This window comes from Microcaecilia unicolor, chromosome 7 (genome assembly GCF_901765095.1).
Source record: "Microcaecilia unicolor chromosome 7, aMicUni1.1, whole genome shotgun sequence".
Taxonomy (NCBI): domain Eukaryota; kingdom Metazoa; phylum Chordata; class Amphibia; order Gymnophiona; family Siphonopidae; genus Microcaecilia; species Microcaecilia unicolor.
The window spans coordinates 308,348,914-308,365,009 of record NC_044037.1 but is presented as its reverse complement, the minus strand read 5'-3'; the positions used below and the strand labels follow the sequence as shown (position 1 = coordinate 308,365,009).

At 45.5% G+C, this 16,096-nt stretch overlaps 1 protein-coding gene across 1 annotated transcript; it reads right to left on the bottom strand.

Annotated features, from left to right (window-relative positions):
* Positions 1–510: 510 nt before the first annotated feature.
* LOC115474792 (tubulin alpha chain) lies at positions 511–15,720 on the bottom strand. Its single transcript, XM_030210450.1, has 4 exons — positions 15,630–15,720; positions 4,836–5,058; positions 2,903–3,051; positions 511–1,595 (listed from the first exon to the last, which is right to left on the bottom strand). Exons 1-4 carry the CDS (start codon positions 15,630–15,632, stop codon positions 621–623), a joined length of 1,350 nt encoding a protein of 449 aa, XP_030066310.1. The 5' UTR covers positions 15,633–15,720; the 3' UTR covers positions 511–620.
* Between the last annotated feature and the right edge of the window lie 376 nt (positions 15,721–16,096).

Sequence of the window (16,096 nt, the reverse complement as noted above, 5' to 3'; positions counted from 1 at the left end):
TCTTCATAGGGAAGTTGTCCCATCCCCGCTATCATTTTAGTCGCCCTTCGCTGCACCTTTTCCAATTCTACTATATCTTTCTTGAGATTAGTATTACATCTCTGGTATTTGAATTCCACTGCTGTTAAATGTGTATATTTTTGATACTGTTTCACAATAGTTATTATTAGGATTCAATTTACTGTTTTCAAGTTTACCTCATTTATTTGTATTTAGTTTATTCTTGGTTATTTTACTATTGTTATGCTGTTAAAATTGTAAGTTTTATGTTAAACTGTACCTGCTGTACACCGCCTTGGGGAAATCTTTTCATAAAGGTGGTTAATAAACCCAAATATATAGAATGTTGTCCTGTATGTGTCCATAGCTGAGGGTTTATTTTTTTTTGTCAATCACATATTATGCAAAATTTAAACTCATGTTTTGTGCATATATACAGGAAAGAACCATTCTACTGCCAAGTCTGGCCCCACTGAGCACGATTAAAGATGAATAAACTAGACAACCAGATAAAATTTAAAGAAAATGGATTCTGATTTTTATTAAACAAAGACCATTAAGATGAAACAAAAAAAAAAAAAAGTGTCCATTTGCCAGAAATAAAATGGAATCACATCAAGTTAATACTCCTCTCCCTCATCATCGTCTTCATAAGAATCTATCCCAACCTCTTCATAATCTTTCTCCAGGGCAGCCATGTCCTCCCGGGCCTCGGAGAACTCTCCTTCCTCCATCCCCTCTCCCACATACCAGTGCACAAAGGCACGCTTAGCATACATCAGATCAAACTTATGGTCCAGGCGAGCCCAGGCCTCAGCAATGGCCGTGGTGTTGCTCAGCATACACACTGCACGCTGCACTTTGGCCAGATCACCTCCAGGCACTGCAGTAGGGGGCTGATAGTTGATGCCAACTTTAAAACCAGTTGGACACCAGTCTACAAACTGGATACTGCGTTTGGTTTTGATTGCAGCGATGGCTGCATTGACATCTTTGGGCACCACATCACCACGGTACAGCAGGCAGCAAGCCATGTATTTGCCATGGCGTGGGTCACACTTCACCATCTGGTTGGCTGGTTCAAAGCAAGCATTGGTGATCTCAGCTACAGAAAGCTGCTCATGGTAGGCTTTCTCTGCCGAGATCACTGGGGCATAAGTAGCTAGTGGGAAATGGATCCGGGGGTAGGGTACCAAATTGGTCTGGAATTCTGTCAGATCCACATTCAGAGCACCATCAAACCGGAGGGAGGCAGTTATGGAAGATACAATTTGGCTAATTAGACGGTTCAGGTTAGTGTAAGTTGGGCGCTCAATGTCCAGGTTTCTTCTGCAAATGTCATAAATGGCCTCATTGTCTACCATGAAGGCACAGTCCGAGTGTTCCAGTGTGGTATGAGTGGTCAGGATGGAGTTGTAGGGCTCAACTACAGCTGTCGAGACCTGAGGAGCTGGGTAGATGGAGAATTCCAGCTTTGATTTCTTGCCGTAGTCGACAGACAGACGCTCCATCAGCAATGAGGTGAAACCAGATCCAGTGCCACCACCAAAGCTATGGAAAACCAGGAACCCCTGAAGTCCTGTGCACTGGTCTGCCTGCAAATGAATGACAAAACCACAGGTTTACATCAACTGCATAAATGCTAATAAATTTGTTCTTGGGTATTTTGAGAAGGTACAAAAAGACGTAGCTCTGGCTAGGTCTTAAAAAGGTTTCCCTCTATGTACAGAGTCCACTAGATCAGTAGGTGCCGAGAACAGTACTGTTGGACAGTATTTTCAGACAACACTACACAATGTCATATCTACAAAGACACTGAAGGGTTTTGACTTGATATTTTGAACACGATAGCCAACAAAACCATTAACATTTGTTGTCCGCTATTACTGTAAAGTTCCAAGCCAATCACAGTAGAATTAGATCATTTCTAAGAATTACAACAAACTTAATCAATCTAGAAACATTTTATGAAATGTAAAAATTTTGACTAATCTTCGATAGATCCGACATTAGTTGTATCTCTAGGAGTTCTTGCCAGATTTTCACAACTTGATATGCCAAAGAAATGCAGAATAGTACGATGGAAAAGCAAAAATTCCATTAGAACTCCCATTCCACACAAAAGGAATAGACAGTTCTTAATTGTGCCCAAATCTTCATTTTTTGGCCTTGGAAGGAGGGGGAAGTGAGCTGCACCCAACAGATCCATAGGAAGCAGCTTACTCATTATCACCTACCCAATGAAGGCAAGAAAGCTGGAGTGCTGACTTATCTGCCACCCCCCTCCCCTCCCCAATCCGCTCACCTGCAGTAGGGAACCACCTACCTAATACAAGTCAAACTTACTGCATTTATATGTTGTGTTCTTTAATGGGTTAGATTAGTCAGGATGGTTGAAAATCACATTTTTGCATCACACTGCATGGGGTGGCTAGCAATTCATATGAAAATGCCGAGACTACAATGTGGTAAACGGATCTACTGCACATCAGTAAGTTTTCATATAGTGTACGATAAGCCTGGGCTAAGGTCACCCTGTGCTGCATAGTAAACATCTGTCTTACTCCACTAACTTCTACTTTTAGAGTGAAGACAGAACAGTTGTTGGGCGACTAGTTCATAGCAGCAGGGCTAGTCTCTAAGCTCACCTTGCATCCTGAGCTCTTCACTCAGGAATCAATTCCAAGATGGAGTTTATTTAAACAAAAGGCCAAAGATCAAATGACATATTGGGTCAGAGCAAAGGTCCATCAAGGCCAGCAGCCAATCCAGGGGACAAATACCTCAATTCCAGTAGTGAACTGAGGTCTGGTGCACAAGGTTGATTGGAGATCTAGTAGTCACAACTGCTTTCTACCTGGTAAATAAAAGACCTACCAGAGCCAGGTCAGACCCTACTCACCAGTTTTCGGATCCTGTCCAGTACAGCATCAATAATCTCTTTGCCAATAGTATAGTGGCCACGGGCATAATTGTTGGCTGCATCTTCTTTACCACTGATTAACTGCTCTGGGTGGAAGAGTTGGCGATAGATTCCCATTCGAACCTCATCTGAAAGAGTGAAGAGGAGTCTTTAAAAACTGGCATCTCAACAAAGTCCCTTAATATCCCACAATCTGTTTAGCCAATTCCTGATACCGTTGACGGGCATTTTACCAACAGAAACACATGGCAGCCACAAATTCTCATTTCAAAACATGGAACCAGCCAGTCCTCTCCATCTGCGCCTTTCCATGTGATGCAAGTGTTTTACAACACGGAAGGCATTAGTGCTCTGGCTTTTCTTCATTTCTATACAGGCTTTGTCTCATTTCTTTAGGTCACCTGTTCAAGGTCTCGTACCTCAATTATCCTGCCAGTTCACTGATCAGGTCATTTACACACTGCCATTTAGAGTTCAAGCTTCTGATCCACATCTTTGTGTCCCAAAATCAGGTATTCGAGTCTTGCTTGTCTTAGTTTAACTTGGTGAAAAGTATTTTTTGGCTTTTCCTGTAGTACAAGGTTCACGGTAACCCACGTGAATAGCAAACAATTTTTGCCCCCCCGATCTTAGCAGAATAGAATCTTCCAGGACTACAAATAGCAAACAGTCTTGTTTTATTAGAATCTGATTTGATTACACAATCTCACTTTAATTTTTTTTTGCTGAGGAGAATTTAAAGAGTCCATCTACTGGTTAACATTTTATCCATTTGGGTTCATAGCAGCTGCGACTATAACGGCAAACGTCTCCTTCATGCATGCTGTTACTAAATTTATACCCTGCTAATCCAGAGCATGCTCATACATCGGAAGATCACAAAACAATATGTAATTTAAAATAAAGGCAAGAGAAAACTGATAAAAGCAGTATGAAGGCTTGAAGTAGAAAGTCTCCACCTTCCTAAAACAAGTCAGTTACTAGAGACGTAGGCAGTGATGTAGGAAAGGGGGGGGGGCGGTCCGCCCCAGGTGCACGCCGCTGGGGGATGTCGGCTCCGCGCTGGTGCACTGCCCTCTCTGCCCCGGAACAGGTTCCTTCCTGTTCCGGGACAGAGAGCAGTGATCCAGCACGGAGCCGACACACCCCCGCAACATGCAGTCGGGGCGGATCGGACCTCTCGCCCATCCCTCGCCGCAGGTGTCAGCTCCCCTCGCTACGGCTCTGGACGTAGGACACTGAGCAAAGGGGGTACCAAACAGCTTCTCCATAATGAACAAGGACAGATTTTCATCATCTCCCAGCAATATTAAGAACCCACTGCAAGACTTCCTGACACTACATATTCTCGCCTTCCATACAATCTGTCAGAGGACGGACAGTAACCCAGACTTGCTGTTCTACTCAAAAGCTTCAACATGCTGTACTAACTGATGAGCTGGAACTGCTGTTAATGCTGCAACTGCAAAAATAACTCAGATTAATATTTAAGTGATGGTATCCTAGACCATAGGAGCCACCTTTTCAAAATTATTGGGGGTGCTAAGCCCAATGGAAATGACCCCTCCCTGAACACACACAAGGAATTTTTCTCAATATTGGGGGTGCTCAAGCACCCACAGAGTCGGCTCCAATGTACTAGACCATGCTGTATGTTCCAAAAATGACAGGTTGGTTAATCCATAAAAGGTACCACCTATTTGAGCACCAGAATTCTGAAGTTAACTCTGGTCCTCAAAAGCTCAGGCCTCAAATTAGTTAATCCTTAAAGTATAATTCTTCCAAGAAGCAAACTAGACTTATTAATTCAAAAGGCACAAAGGTGTAAACCAGACTAGGAATATCAGCCAGTACAGCTTCTCCCACTGTACCTCACCCAGTCAGTTATAGCTGTAACCCGTCCTTCTCTTACCAATAACTGTGGGCTCCAGATCCACAAAGACGGCTCTGGGCACATGTTTGCCAGCTCCAGTCTCACTGAAGAAAGTAGTAAATGAGTCATCGCCACCTCCGATAGTTTTTTCGCTGGGCATCTGCCCGTCAGGCTGTATGCCATGCTCCAGGCAGTACAGCTCCCAGCATGCGTTGCCCATCTGGACGCCAGCCTGGCCCACATGAACGGAAATGCACTCACGCTACAGAGGAGAAAAAAAATCAGATTAAAAAAAAAAAAGTGTTGCTTGGCTGAATGTTACTCAAACATTCACCACAGAAGATACTGGAGAAAGTACATCAAGCTGTATAAACGTTCACTGCAGTAGAAAGACGGACAATGTTGAGACATACCTAGATGAACAGAAATGAGAAGTCTCCAATAACTGACCCTGGGGCAGAGCCCACTGCACCGAGCTCTGCAATGTATAGCATTATTTGCAAAGAAATTGCCACAGACCACACTAAGGCAGGGAAGTAGGTCTCAGTGTTCCTTCAACCACTTCCTTACAAGTACAGAACTAGAGGAGGAGGAGCTGGGAGAGAATTGCCTGTGAAGGAGGTTTCACCACAACAGCCAAGACTACAAGTTCTCCAGCTTTTCATTAGTGAAGACAGACGGAAACTCCAGAGCCTGTGTGTGTGTGTGTGGGGGGGGGGGGGGGGGGGGGGGGGGTATTCAGAACCAGCCCCCATACACTTGCTGCAGAGAGCGTACAAATGCAGCTTTGCTTTTTACCCTGGGAATAAGCGGATACCAGTAACAGTAGTTGACGGCAGAAAAAGACCTGCACGGTCCATCTAGTCTGCCCAACAAGATAAACTCATATGTGCTACTTCTTGTGTATACCTTACCTTGATTTGTATCTGCCATTTTCAGGACACAGACCGTAGAAGTCTTGCCCAGAACTAGCCCCAACACCCAAACACCAGCCCCGCCTCCCAATCTCAGCTAAGCTTCTGAGGATCCATTCCTTCAGCACAGGATTCCTTTATGTTTATCCCATGCATGCTTGAATTCCGCTACCATTTTCATCTCCACCAACTCCCGCGGGAGGGCATTCCAAGCATCCACCACTCTACGTGAAAAAATACTTTGACATTTTTCTTGTAGCATTTGCTCATGTATTTGGCTGTGCAACTGAAGAGGTGGAGTTGCAAAACAGAAGCTCAAAAAGCTATTTTCTGGGTATTTTGCTAGAATTCTTGACCCCCCCCCCCCCCCCCAAAAAAAAAAAAAACTTGCAATGTTAGAAAATTGTTTTCACTGAATATTATAAGTGATTTTTAGTGCAAATTTCACTCATCCTATGGCTATCTATAAAGGCCGACGTCTAGCGGAAGACGCCATCTTCAAGCAGGCAAAAAAAATGCCAAGATTGTAAACCAGCAGGCCACCTTAAGTCTTACGGACACCACACTTAGTTCCCCTGAAGAAGCTTAATACAAGTGAAACAGAGATCCCCGTCAGGACCTTTAAAGTGACTGCTTTTTCGTACACAAGATGAAAATAAGATGGCTTGAACATGTTTCTTGGTGCACATTGATTAAAAATATTAAGGTTGATGACCAATGATAGAAATGGAGTCAAGCTAATGCCGACAGTGCTATGAATAAGGTGTCACGGCAGACGAGGTCTTTCCTACTTATGTATATCTTTAATAGTCTGAAGAAATTTTGCTGTCAGATAATTATAACTTCTAGTTTGATTTTGGTATGGTCATAATTTTTGCTGAAATTTCCATGTTTGCTTTTGAGTATCCAGTATAACTACATTTCTTCACAAAGTTTCATGAGTTTGGGAGTTCTTCAATTTCAAAAAAGCCTTTACCATGTGGAAACATTCTTTAGATATGGAAAAACCTTTATAAAATTATGTCCCCCCCCCCCCCCCCCCAAAAAAAAAGCATGTTTGCTTTGTCTAATGATCAAGGTCCTTCCATTTTAAGTCCTATTTGTAGATTGTGTTTTCAAACTACAATACTCAAAAGCAAAATTTACAGATTTAAACATTTTAAGTTTTACAAAACTAAACTGAAGATCCATCAGTCCCGTTGGCAGAAGGAAAGGTGAGGATCCAGAAGATGTCTCGGGAGTCTGGTGCTGTTAGGCAACCAAATGGGAAACCAGAGAGTTACCTGTCAAAAATACCACCCAGCTTAAATAACTACATTCCAAAACAATTATGTCAAGATGTTAAGCCAGTGTCGGTATACCCTAGACCTGTTGATATTTTCTGAAGATCTGACAGAACGTGATCAACAAGTCTATCAGGAAGAACAGCCATACCCTACACTAAAAATTTAATAGGTCCATATAGTATCTGCGACATATGCACATCTCTCAGTTTTAACTAAAATTAACAGTGGTTGGCTCTTCTCACCAGTCCTAAAGTTTTGGATGCAGGGTTCAAGTATTTACTTGTAGGACACATGGAAGTCTAGAAGACACTTGGCATGGTGGTGCGATATTGAAGCCAAACTGCCTATGTGACAAGCATGGTAATGATGCCAGTGTTCAATCATTGAGTGTAACATGCACTGAGTGGCAGATGTGGCTCTGGCTGGGCACATTGGTTGGTCTATCTGCCATCATCTATTGTCTTACTTGTGACATCTGACATTTTGAATTCCACCCCATCTTTACCAGCTTCTAATTTTAGATTCTGAATGAACATATCCAAGGTCTTCTGATTCTATTCAACACGGAGAAGTAAAAGCCTCAGAAATGAGATATGACCAGTTACTGGGAAATACCCAATGTACCTGAATGTAACTTGCCTTGAGCTACAATTATAAAGAGGCTCATTGGAGTTAAACAGGCAGGTGCTACTTGAGCTGGTGGCTGAGCTTTTTAACAAATGGTCTCTGCTGTACCTGTCCTGGTGTGGAGAGATTGGAAGAGACCAAGATTAACTATATTCTGGGCATGATGCTCTTATTTCTGGATTATTTCTACAAGGCTTTAGAGGGGACGCTCTCGTTTCCTTTGTAGGGACAAGCCCCACAGGATTGCGTGTGGAAGTTGAAGTTGCCTAAGGAGCTTGAAGGGGTGGGGGGTGAATTTTCCAGATTTCAAGTTGTATCATTTTGCGCTTTGGGGAGCCATGGCAGCGGCAGCCTGGTATTTAGCTGATGGTGGCGAGGAGCTTCCTAGGCGATTGCTGGTTGAGCGACATCTTGCAGCGCCTCACCCGCTATGCGCTTTGTTCACAGTGCAGGTTCAGTGGGTGGTGCCTCAATCTCTTATTCTGCAGGCAGCGCCCTTGGTGTTGGTTTGTCTGCCTTCTGACTGTTTCTTTGTGGAACATGTTGGTGGTTAAGGTGAGGGACTGGGCCATAAAGTGGCTTGAGTAGCAGGCGAGGGGAGTTTGGTATGTGGACCAGTTGCTCAGTAAAGCTTTCCTCAACCCCCCCCCCCCCCCCGCCTTTTTTTTTTTTTTTTTAATTGGTGAGGAAGGCAACAGCCAGAAAAAAAAACTTGCAGGGAGGCAAGGGGACACAGGGGGAGGCAGGGACCCAGAGAGGTATGCCCCTAAGGATGGCTCCAAGTGGCCAAACACCCCCAGACTCAACTGGTCAAAAAATTAGCCCAAGAGTAGTCCCAGTCTCGAAGAATCCAGGAGCTGGTGAGAAGTCATCCACCACCTGCTGGAGATAGAGCTATACTAGCTGGCTGATGGAGGGGCTGGTCGTCCAGCATCACTCACGTCAGCTTGTAATCTTCATCTCCACCTGTGGCAGACAGACAACCCACCAGTTCCTGCTGCCTGCGCGAAAATCAGTTACTAAGGATGTTTTCCCCGCCTCCCAAAAGTCTCAGGGTGGAGCTATGTTGTGTGTTATCTTTACAGTAGTCTCATTTCTGGGATATGAAGGTTATGAGGATTAATTAGCTTTCAAATGGGGCATACGCCACAATGGACACCACTCCTTACAGGGGAAGTGGAGAGCTAAATAGACCACCGCATGGTGGGAGATGCACTATGTCAACAGTATCCACCTCAGGGAAAATGGCAGCTAAGATATATTCAAGGTGGCTCTCCGAGAGGTATTCTAGAAATGTGCATATACTCACACTTCCCCAGCATCCTCCAAACGTCAAGCAAATCGAAACTTGGGCAACAAATCACTTCCTCCCCCCAGCAGGGGAGGGGTTACACCCGCCCCTTTACAGTAGTTGTCTGGTCATACGTAGGGTCAGCATCATCATTAAAATGACCACCAAGTACAACTGCACAACATAATCTCAAGAGTGCCGGAAAGAAGAATCCATCATACACTAGGACCATACATGGACATCAAGACATAGGGAGTGCCATAAAGACCACCCAGCAGACCTGCCCACCCCAATAACATCCGTGTTCTTCCAAAGGTTATCACCTTATTAGAAGTGCTACACCAGCAGAGAAGAAGGACAACAAAGATGATTAAGGTGCCCTTGGCCTGGATTGGCCGCTGTCGTGGACAGGATGCTGGGCTCGATGGACCTTTGGTCTTTTCCCAGTGTGGCATTACTTATGTACTTATGTCCTCTACTTGGCTCACTTTTATTACATAGAGCAGTGATTTAACCTATTGTGATGTCATAGTGGCTCATTCCACCAATAAGAGCCAACCTCATTAGTGATGTCACAATGGCTTGATTGTATAGAATGTTTGTACGTTTGGGAAGCTCACCAGGTGCCCTTGGCCTGGATTGGCCGCTGTCGTGGACAGGATGCTGGGCTCGATGGACCCTTGGTCTTTTCCCAGTCTGGCATTACTTATGTACTTATGTCCTCTACTTGGCTCACTTTTATTACATAGAGCAGTGATTTAACCTATTGTGATGTCATAGTGGCTCATTCCACCAATAAGAGCCAACCTCATTAGTGATGTCACAATGACTTGATTGTATAGAATGTTTGTACGTTTGGGAAGCTCGCCAGGTGCCCTTGGCCTGGATTGGCCGCTGTCGTGGACAGGATGCTGGGCTCGATGGACCCTTGGTCTTTTCCCAGTGTGACATTACTTATATACTAAGAGGATGGGACAACTTCGTTATGAGGAAAGGCTAAAGCAGGTAGGGCTCTTCATCTTGGAGAAAAGGCAGCTGAGGGGAGATATGATAGAGGTCTATAAAATAATGAGTGGAGTTGAACGGGTAGATGTGAAGCATCTGTTCACGCTTTCCAAAAATACTAGGACAAGGGGGCATGCGATGAAGCTGGAGTGCAGTAAGTTTAAAACAAGAGAAAATTTCTCTTTACTCAGCATGTAATTCGACTCTGGAATTCGTTGCCGGAGAATGTGGTTAAGACAGTTAGCTTAGCAGAGTTTAAGAAAGGTTTGGACGGCTTCCTGAAGGAAAGGTCATAGAATGTTATTAAAGGAACATAGGGGAAAGCCACTATTCCTGGGACAGGCAGTACAAAATGCTTTGCTCCGTGGATCTTGTCGGGTGATTGTGACCTGGATTGGCCACTGTCGGAGACAGGGTGCTGGGCTAGATGGACCTTTGGTCTGTCCCAGTGTGGCAATGCTTATGTCTTATGTCTCTACAGTGAGTAGGGGCAGTGGAATAGAAACTACATCCTACCCAGTCTCATCGTAGCTTCCGATTACTACTACTACTACTATTTAGCATTTCTATAGCGCTACAAGGCATACGCAGCGCTGCACAAACATAGAAGAAAGACAGTCCATGCTGAAAGAGCTTACAATCTAATAGACAAAAAATAAATAAATAAAGTAAGCAAATCAAATCAATTAATGTGATCGGGAAGGAAGAGAGGAGGGTAGGTGGAGGCGAGTGGTTACGAGTCAAAAGCAATGTTAAAGAGGTGGGCTTTCAGTCTAGATTTAAAGGTGGCCAAGGATGGGGCAAGATGTAGGGGCTCAGGAAGTTTATTCCAAGTCACTTAAATGTGTCTCCTGCAAAAGGGCTACCCCAGCCCCCCAGTGACGCAAGAGTGCCAGAATCTTCTATTTGATGGGGGAAGTCACCCCACCTACCCGCACCGAGAGGCTCAAGCGCTAAATGACAAGAAACAATGTGCCATCGAGTACAAGTGCAAAAGTCACCCACAGCCTTTACTGTACATTCTCTCATTTCTCAACGTTTAAAAAGCATCCAAAGCAGACAAGACAGACGAGAGGAGGCGGCAACCAGTGGAAGGAAGCAGCGTTTTCAGCCTCAGGCTGGTCACACTATTGACATTAGAACATACTTCATCACATGATCCATCTGCAAACAAAGACTTTATACTCTAGGCAGGCCAGGCGGCCACACCCTCCCTCCAGTTCACTGCACCTACTCAACACTCCCTTTAGGACAGATTGTGCCAGGGACCAAAGCACAGGGCAGGATCAGGGGTCAGGCCGCAGGGCAAAGCAAGAAGCCAAGGCAAAGATACGCTCACTGTGAGGGATTTGGAGTTAGCTGATGTCTTTCAGCATTAGTTCAAGGTGTTACATTTTTAGGCACAACAGAGGGATTTATCTGGTAGAATAATAGAGACTTCCACGAGGTGACAATCAAGCTATTTGCCTGTAAATGCGCTATTTGCAAGGGTACTTGCTAGGATTCAGCTCCCCTGTGGACCCCAGTCCCAGAATTACTAACACCATACACCTTTCACTCCGACAGCTGAGGAGAGCATTGGAAATCTCTTGCTGTAGCCTGCACTCAGTATCCCAAAACGTCATACAGAAGGCCCTGTCACACTGCTTCCGATAGTTTCCCTTCTTTATCTCATGATCAAAGTCTATTACCAGCTCTCTGGAAGGGCCTTTAATCCCATCCCCATCTCTGCAGGGTTACATAGTAACATAGTAGATGACGGCAGAAAAAGACCTGCATGGTCCATCCAGTCTGCCCAACAAGACAAACTCATATGTGTATATCTTACCTTGATTTGTACCTGCCTTTTTCGGGGCACAGACCATATACGTCTGCCCTCCTCTATCCTCACCTCCCAACCACCAAGCCCTCCCCACCTGCTCCACCACCCAATTTCGGCTAAGCTTCTGAGGATCCAGTCCTACTGCACAGGATTCCTTTATGCACACATCCTTTATCTCACAGCATCAGAGGCCCTCAGCTCTCATCCTGTGCTCTTTGGCAGATGTCAAGTTGTGATCATGTACCAGTCATAACACCTCTACATCCCAGAAGTCATTTTATTTCTCTCTATTGACCCCATGGCATAGATTAGTGTTTCCCAAATCCAGTCCAGGAGTACTCCTCGCCAGTCAGGTTTTCAGGATATCCACAATGACTATGCAGGAAAGAGATTTGCCTACACTGTCTGCATTAGATACAAAATCTCCTTCATGCATAGTCATTGTGGATTTCCTGAAAACCTGACTGGCAAGGGGTACTCCAGGACCGGACTTGGGAAACACTGGGATATAATGGAGATTAGTGCCCCATCCCCATCTAAAAGGGAGGGATGATATCACGTACAAATTTTCTAGAAGTTCCCTTAGGTCCTACAGCAGAGTTTTTATCCATTTTCTTTGCAGACTTAGGTTTTCAGGATATTCACAATCTGAATAGTCCAAATCTGGCTGGCTGGGGGGCCTCCAGGACCAGGTTTGGGAACCACCGACTTAGTTGCATTGCTGCCAACTCACCCCTAGCAGTGATGATCGCCTGGACACTGATGTGCACGTGACGTGTAAACACAAGCCCCGACTATGAGAATCAAGAACAGACTAGGGTATGTTCTTGAATCATTGAGTGGAACCAGTTAATGCAACTGGAACCACAGTATTAACAGTGACTCGGAGCTCAAAATCTCTAATATTCCCCCAGCACAGGGGTGATCTTTGTTCCTGTCACAGCATTTGAATATATTACCCTGAGATCTTCCCTGCCTCCTCTCAAATCCTGCAAAGGATTTCCTGGGTATTAGGCCACATGTGAGCATCACCCCCTGTACCAGCAGAATGTCCCGTTTAAATCCACAGTAAAATGGTTTAAAAAAAGATATCCTGAAAACAAACCAAAGAGCAGCAAGTGTTGCTGCTAACAGGACTGAATAGCTAGTTCTCCATCCCTAAAAAGAATCCCTCAAACACATAGTCCCAAGCCTATATGAATCCCGTTCCACTGCCGGCTCCAGGTATTCAATGCTCAAAATTTCCTCTCTCTCCCCCTCATCATCTGTCCTTGTTACCGTTTCTGAAGCAGGAGACATAGGAGTCTGTTACCCTAAAAGGGGACGGCCAGAGACAGGTCTAGTTTGGGGAGGGAGGCTGAGGTTAATGCTAGGAATTTGGGGAAGGGACCAGATACTGTCACTGTGGACAAGGGAAGACCCAATACTCACTTGGTCTGAGGGATGAGCCCAGACACTGCCACCAAGGACAGTATTTATTGGGGGACTGGGGCGCCCCAATACTGTGTAATTGATTGCAGTACTAGAGGTTTGGAGAGGAGCACAGAAACCCTCTAGTAGGCTATTATCGGGGGCTGGGAAGAAGGTCCTGTAGCTCCGAGATGGTGACACTGCACTTTACTCAGAAGTTTATTTGGTGTTGCAAAAAGTCTAAGACAGGAAACCCAAAACCTCATTTCCTGCTAATTTAGAAACTGAATCTCACTGATCTCCACCCAGAATACTTCTCACCCTTCTACCCTGTCCTGTCATCCCAACTTAACATTCAATATGCAAGTTGTCTGAAAGTATGATCGGAAGTCTTCCTCTAACACCCCTGATCCCTTGTTACCCCCAAGACCTCAAAACCACGACACTCTTCTCTTGCCACCTGCCCCTACAGCTCTTACAGGCTCTGCCTAAACTGTCCCAGTCAAGGATGCATCTCCTCCCTTTCCCTACCCCACAGAGGATCCTGGCCAATACCACCACCTACCACCCTTTCCCTGTGCAGAGCAAGGACCAGGAACAAGATTTGCTTGCCTTTTTATGACCCTCCTGTGTCCTCTCTGCACACTTTCTACTCTCCCGCCCTGCCCCTAACAATAAGCTCTAAGCCCAGCCCCATGCACTGATCCCTGGCAGCAGCTGTCTGTTCACATGAGACTGAACAACACCAATGCCAGGAAGGACGTGAGCAGGAGAGGCAGGTGCAGCAAGACCAGTCAAGGAGGCTTTCCAGAGCTTCCAAATCAGCTGTAGGTCTTCTAGGCCCCGTGCCAGAGACCTCTGAAGACCAGTTGTCCATCATTAATAGATGTGCTGACCACAGGAGTTACCACCACTGCCACAAGGGTGAGATTTGCTTGTCTAGGATCAATAGTGATTTCAGCTTTCTTCCTTCGATTGCATAATCCAAATATTAACCACTGCAGAATAAACGCTTCTACAGCCAGTCTAAACTGCCCAAGTTACTGTTCTTCAGGCTTCTGTGATTCATATAAAAACGTTGAATAAATCAAGCTACTAAACTCAGAACCACTTAAGTCCCTCCCTCCCTCCCTCAACCAAAAGGTCCCCTAGGAAAGTGCTCAGAGGCTCATTATGGCTTTGATACAGATCAGACACGTACAACATTTGTCTACTGAACCCATTGGAAAAGCAATTAGGTGGGATAGTTGTACATCAGATCAGGAATAGTTTGTCCTTGAGCCTCCTCAGCTTTCCTCTTATGAGCCACAGACGCCTCACTGCTATCATATAACCAAACTGAAGCTCCTCAGCAATAAACCAGAGGGTGGCTTTACTCCTGAGACCATATCTTATTCCAGACAGAGGACAAAGATGGGAATACTTGGCCCCAATAACTTCATCTCCTCACAGCCAGCAGACATGAACCTCCATCCCAACTACCTGCAATAATTGCTTCTCAACTTATTACTGGCCCAGGGAGCGAATCTCTCCCCACCCATCCCAGGTCCCTCTGCCAGGCTTTCTGACAACGTGACACCACATGCTCCATATTACATAGCAGGTCAGAAAACCTATTCCCATTTATGAAAACAACCTCCAATGTTCAGTATGGAACCTGACATTAGGAACGAGAAGATCTTCCACTGCAAAGTCCAAGTTTAATAGCTGGAGAGCAACACTTCTAGTACAGTGCTGTGTACACTGATGGGGCAGTATTAACACAGTACTAAACATTGTGAAAGCAGGAAATAGCAACTTACACAACGGAGCCCCCAGCCCTGTCACAAAACAGCCCCCCCCCCCCCCCCCCCCATTTCCTGTACAACCTAGTTAATACTAATTAATGTTAGCTAATCTTTTGATAACATACTGTTAAATGTAAACCGCTTAGAACTGGTTATAAATGCCAAATTGCCCCATGTAAGCCGCATTGAGACTGCCATGAGTGGGAAAGCGCGGGGTACAAATGTAACAAAAAAAAAAACAAAAAAAATTTTTAAATTACGTTAAACAGCAGGAAACGTTCAAAGCAGCTAATCTTCCACCCCGCAGAAACTCACTTAAGCAAGGAAAACCAGAGGTTAGAAAAGCTACTACACTTCTGAGTCACATTCAAGTACAGCAGGTATTTCTCAGTCCCTGCAGGGCTGAGTCTGTATGTGAGGCAGGAGAAAGTTCTAAGAATGGTTCGGGTAAACCGTGGAGGATCCACGTTTTACCCGACCCCCCCCCCCCCCCAAGAACTTCTCCGCAAGCTGATCACAAGGCGCAGCCGTGGCAAATGCCCCCCCCCCCTCCGCAAGCTGATCACAAGGCGCAGCCGTGGCAAATGCCCCCCCCCCCCCAAAAGAAAATAGTCCTGTAATTAGTGTGACGGGGCTCGTGTCGGCCCCCTCTCATCGGGTCACAGCTGCCCCTGTTGGCTCTCGGACTCACCATGTCTGCGGTTCGGTTCTTCTCACTCGCAACCTACGACGAGTCTCAGTGAGAATTTATGAAAAAGGAAACGCGCACTGCGGCACCTTATATAAGAATGGGCGGGCTTAGTGATAACCCCGCCCAAAGGAGGGGCGTACCATCTCAGACCGCGCCCCCAAGAGGGAGGGACCCCCAAAGCCGTGCCCCTTGTGGAAGAATCACGAGGGACTTGTGTTTCCTGAATCCAGTTAAAAGCAGCAGCACCTTGACTCGGTATCTAACATCTAGAAGAAGCTTCAGCCAGCGCCCCCCCCCCAGCCACAGAGACTCCCTCAACCCCCTCCTCCTCACCCCCCCCCCCCCCCCCCAGATATTCAGCTTCTCCCCTTCTCTATCTTACATAAGTATTGCGATCAACGACAACACCTAGATCCCTTTCTTGGTCGGTGATTCCTGTCTTCCTCATAAGAAAATAAAAGTAGCCA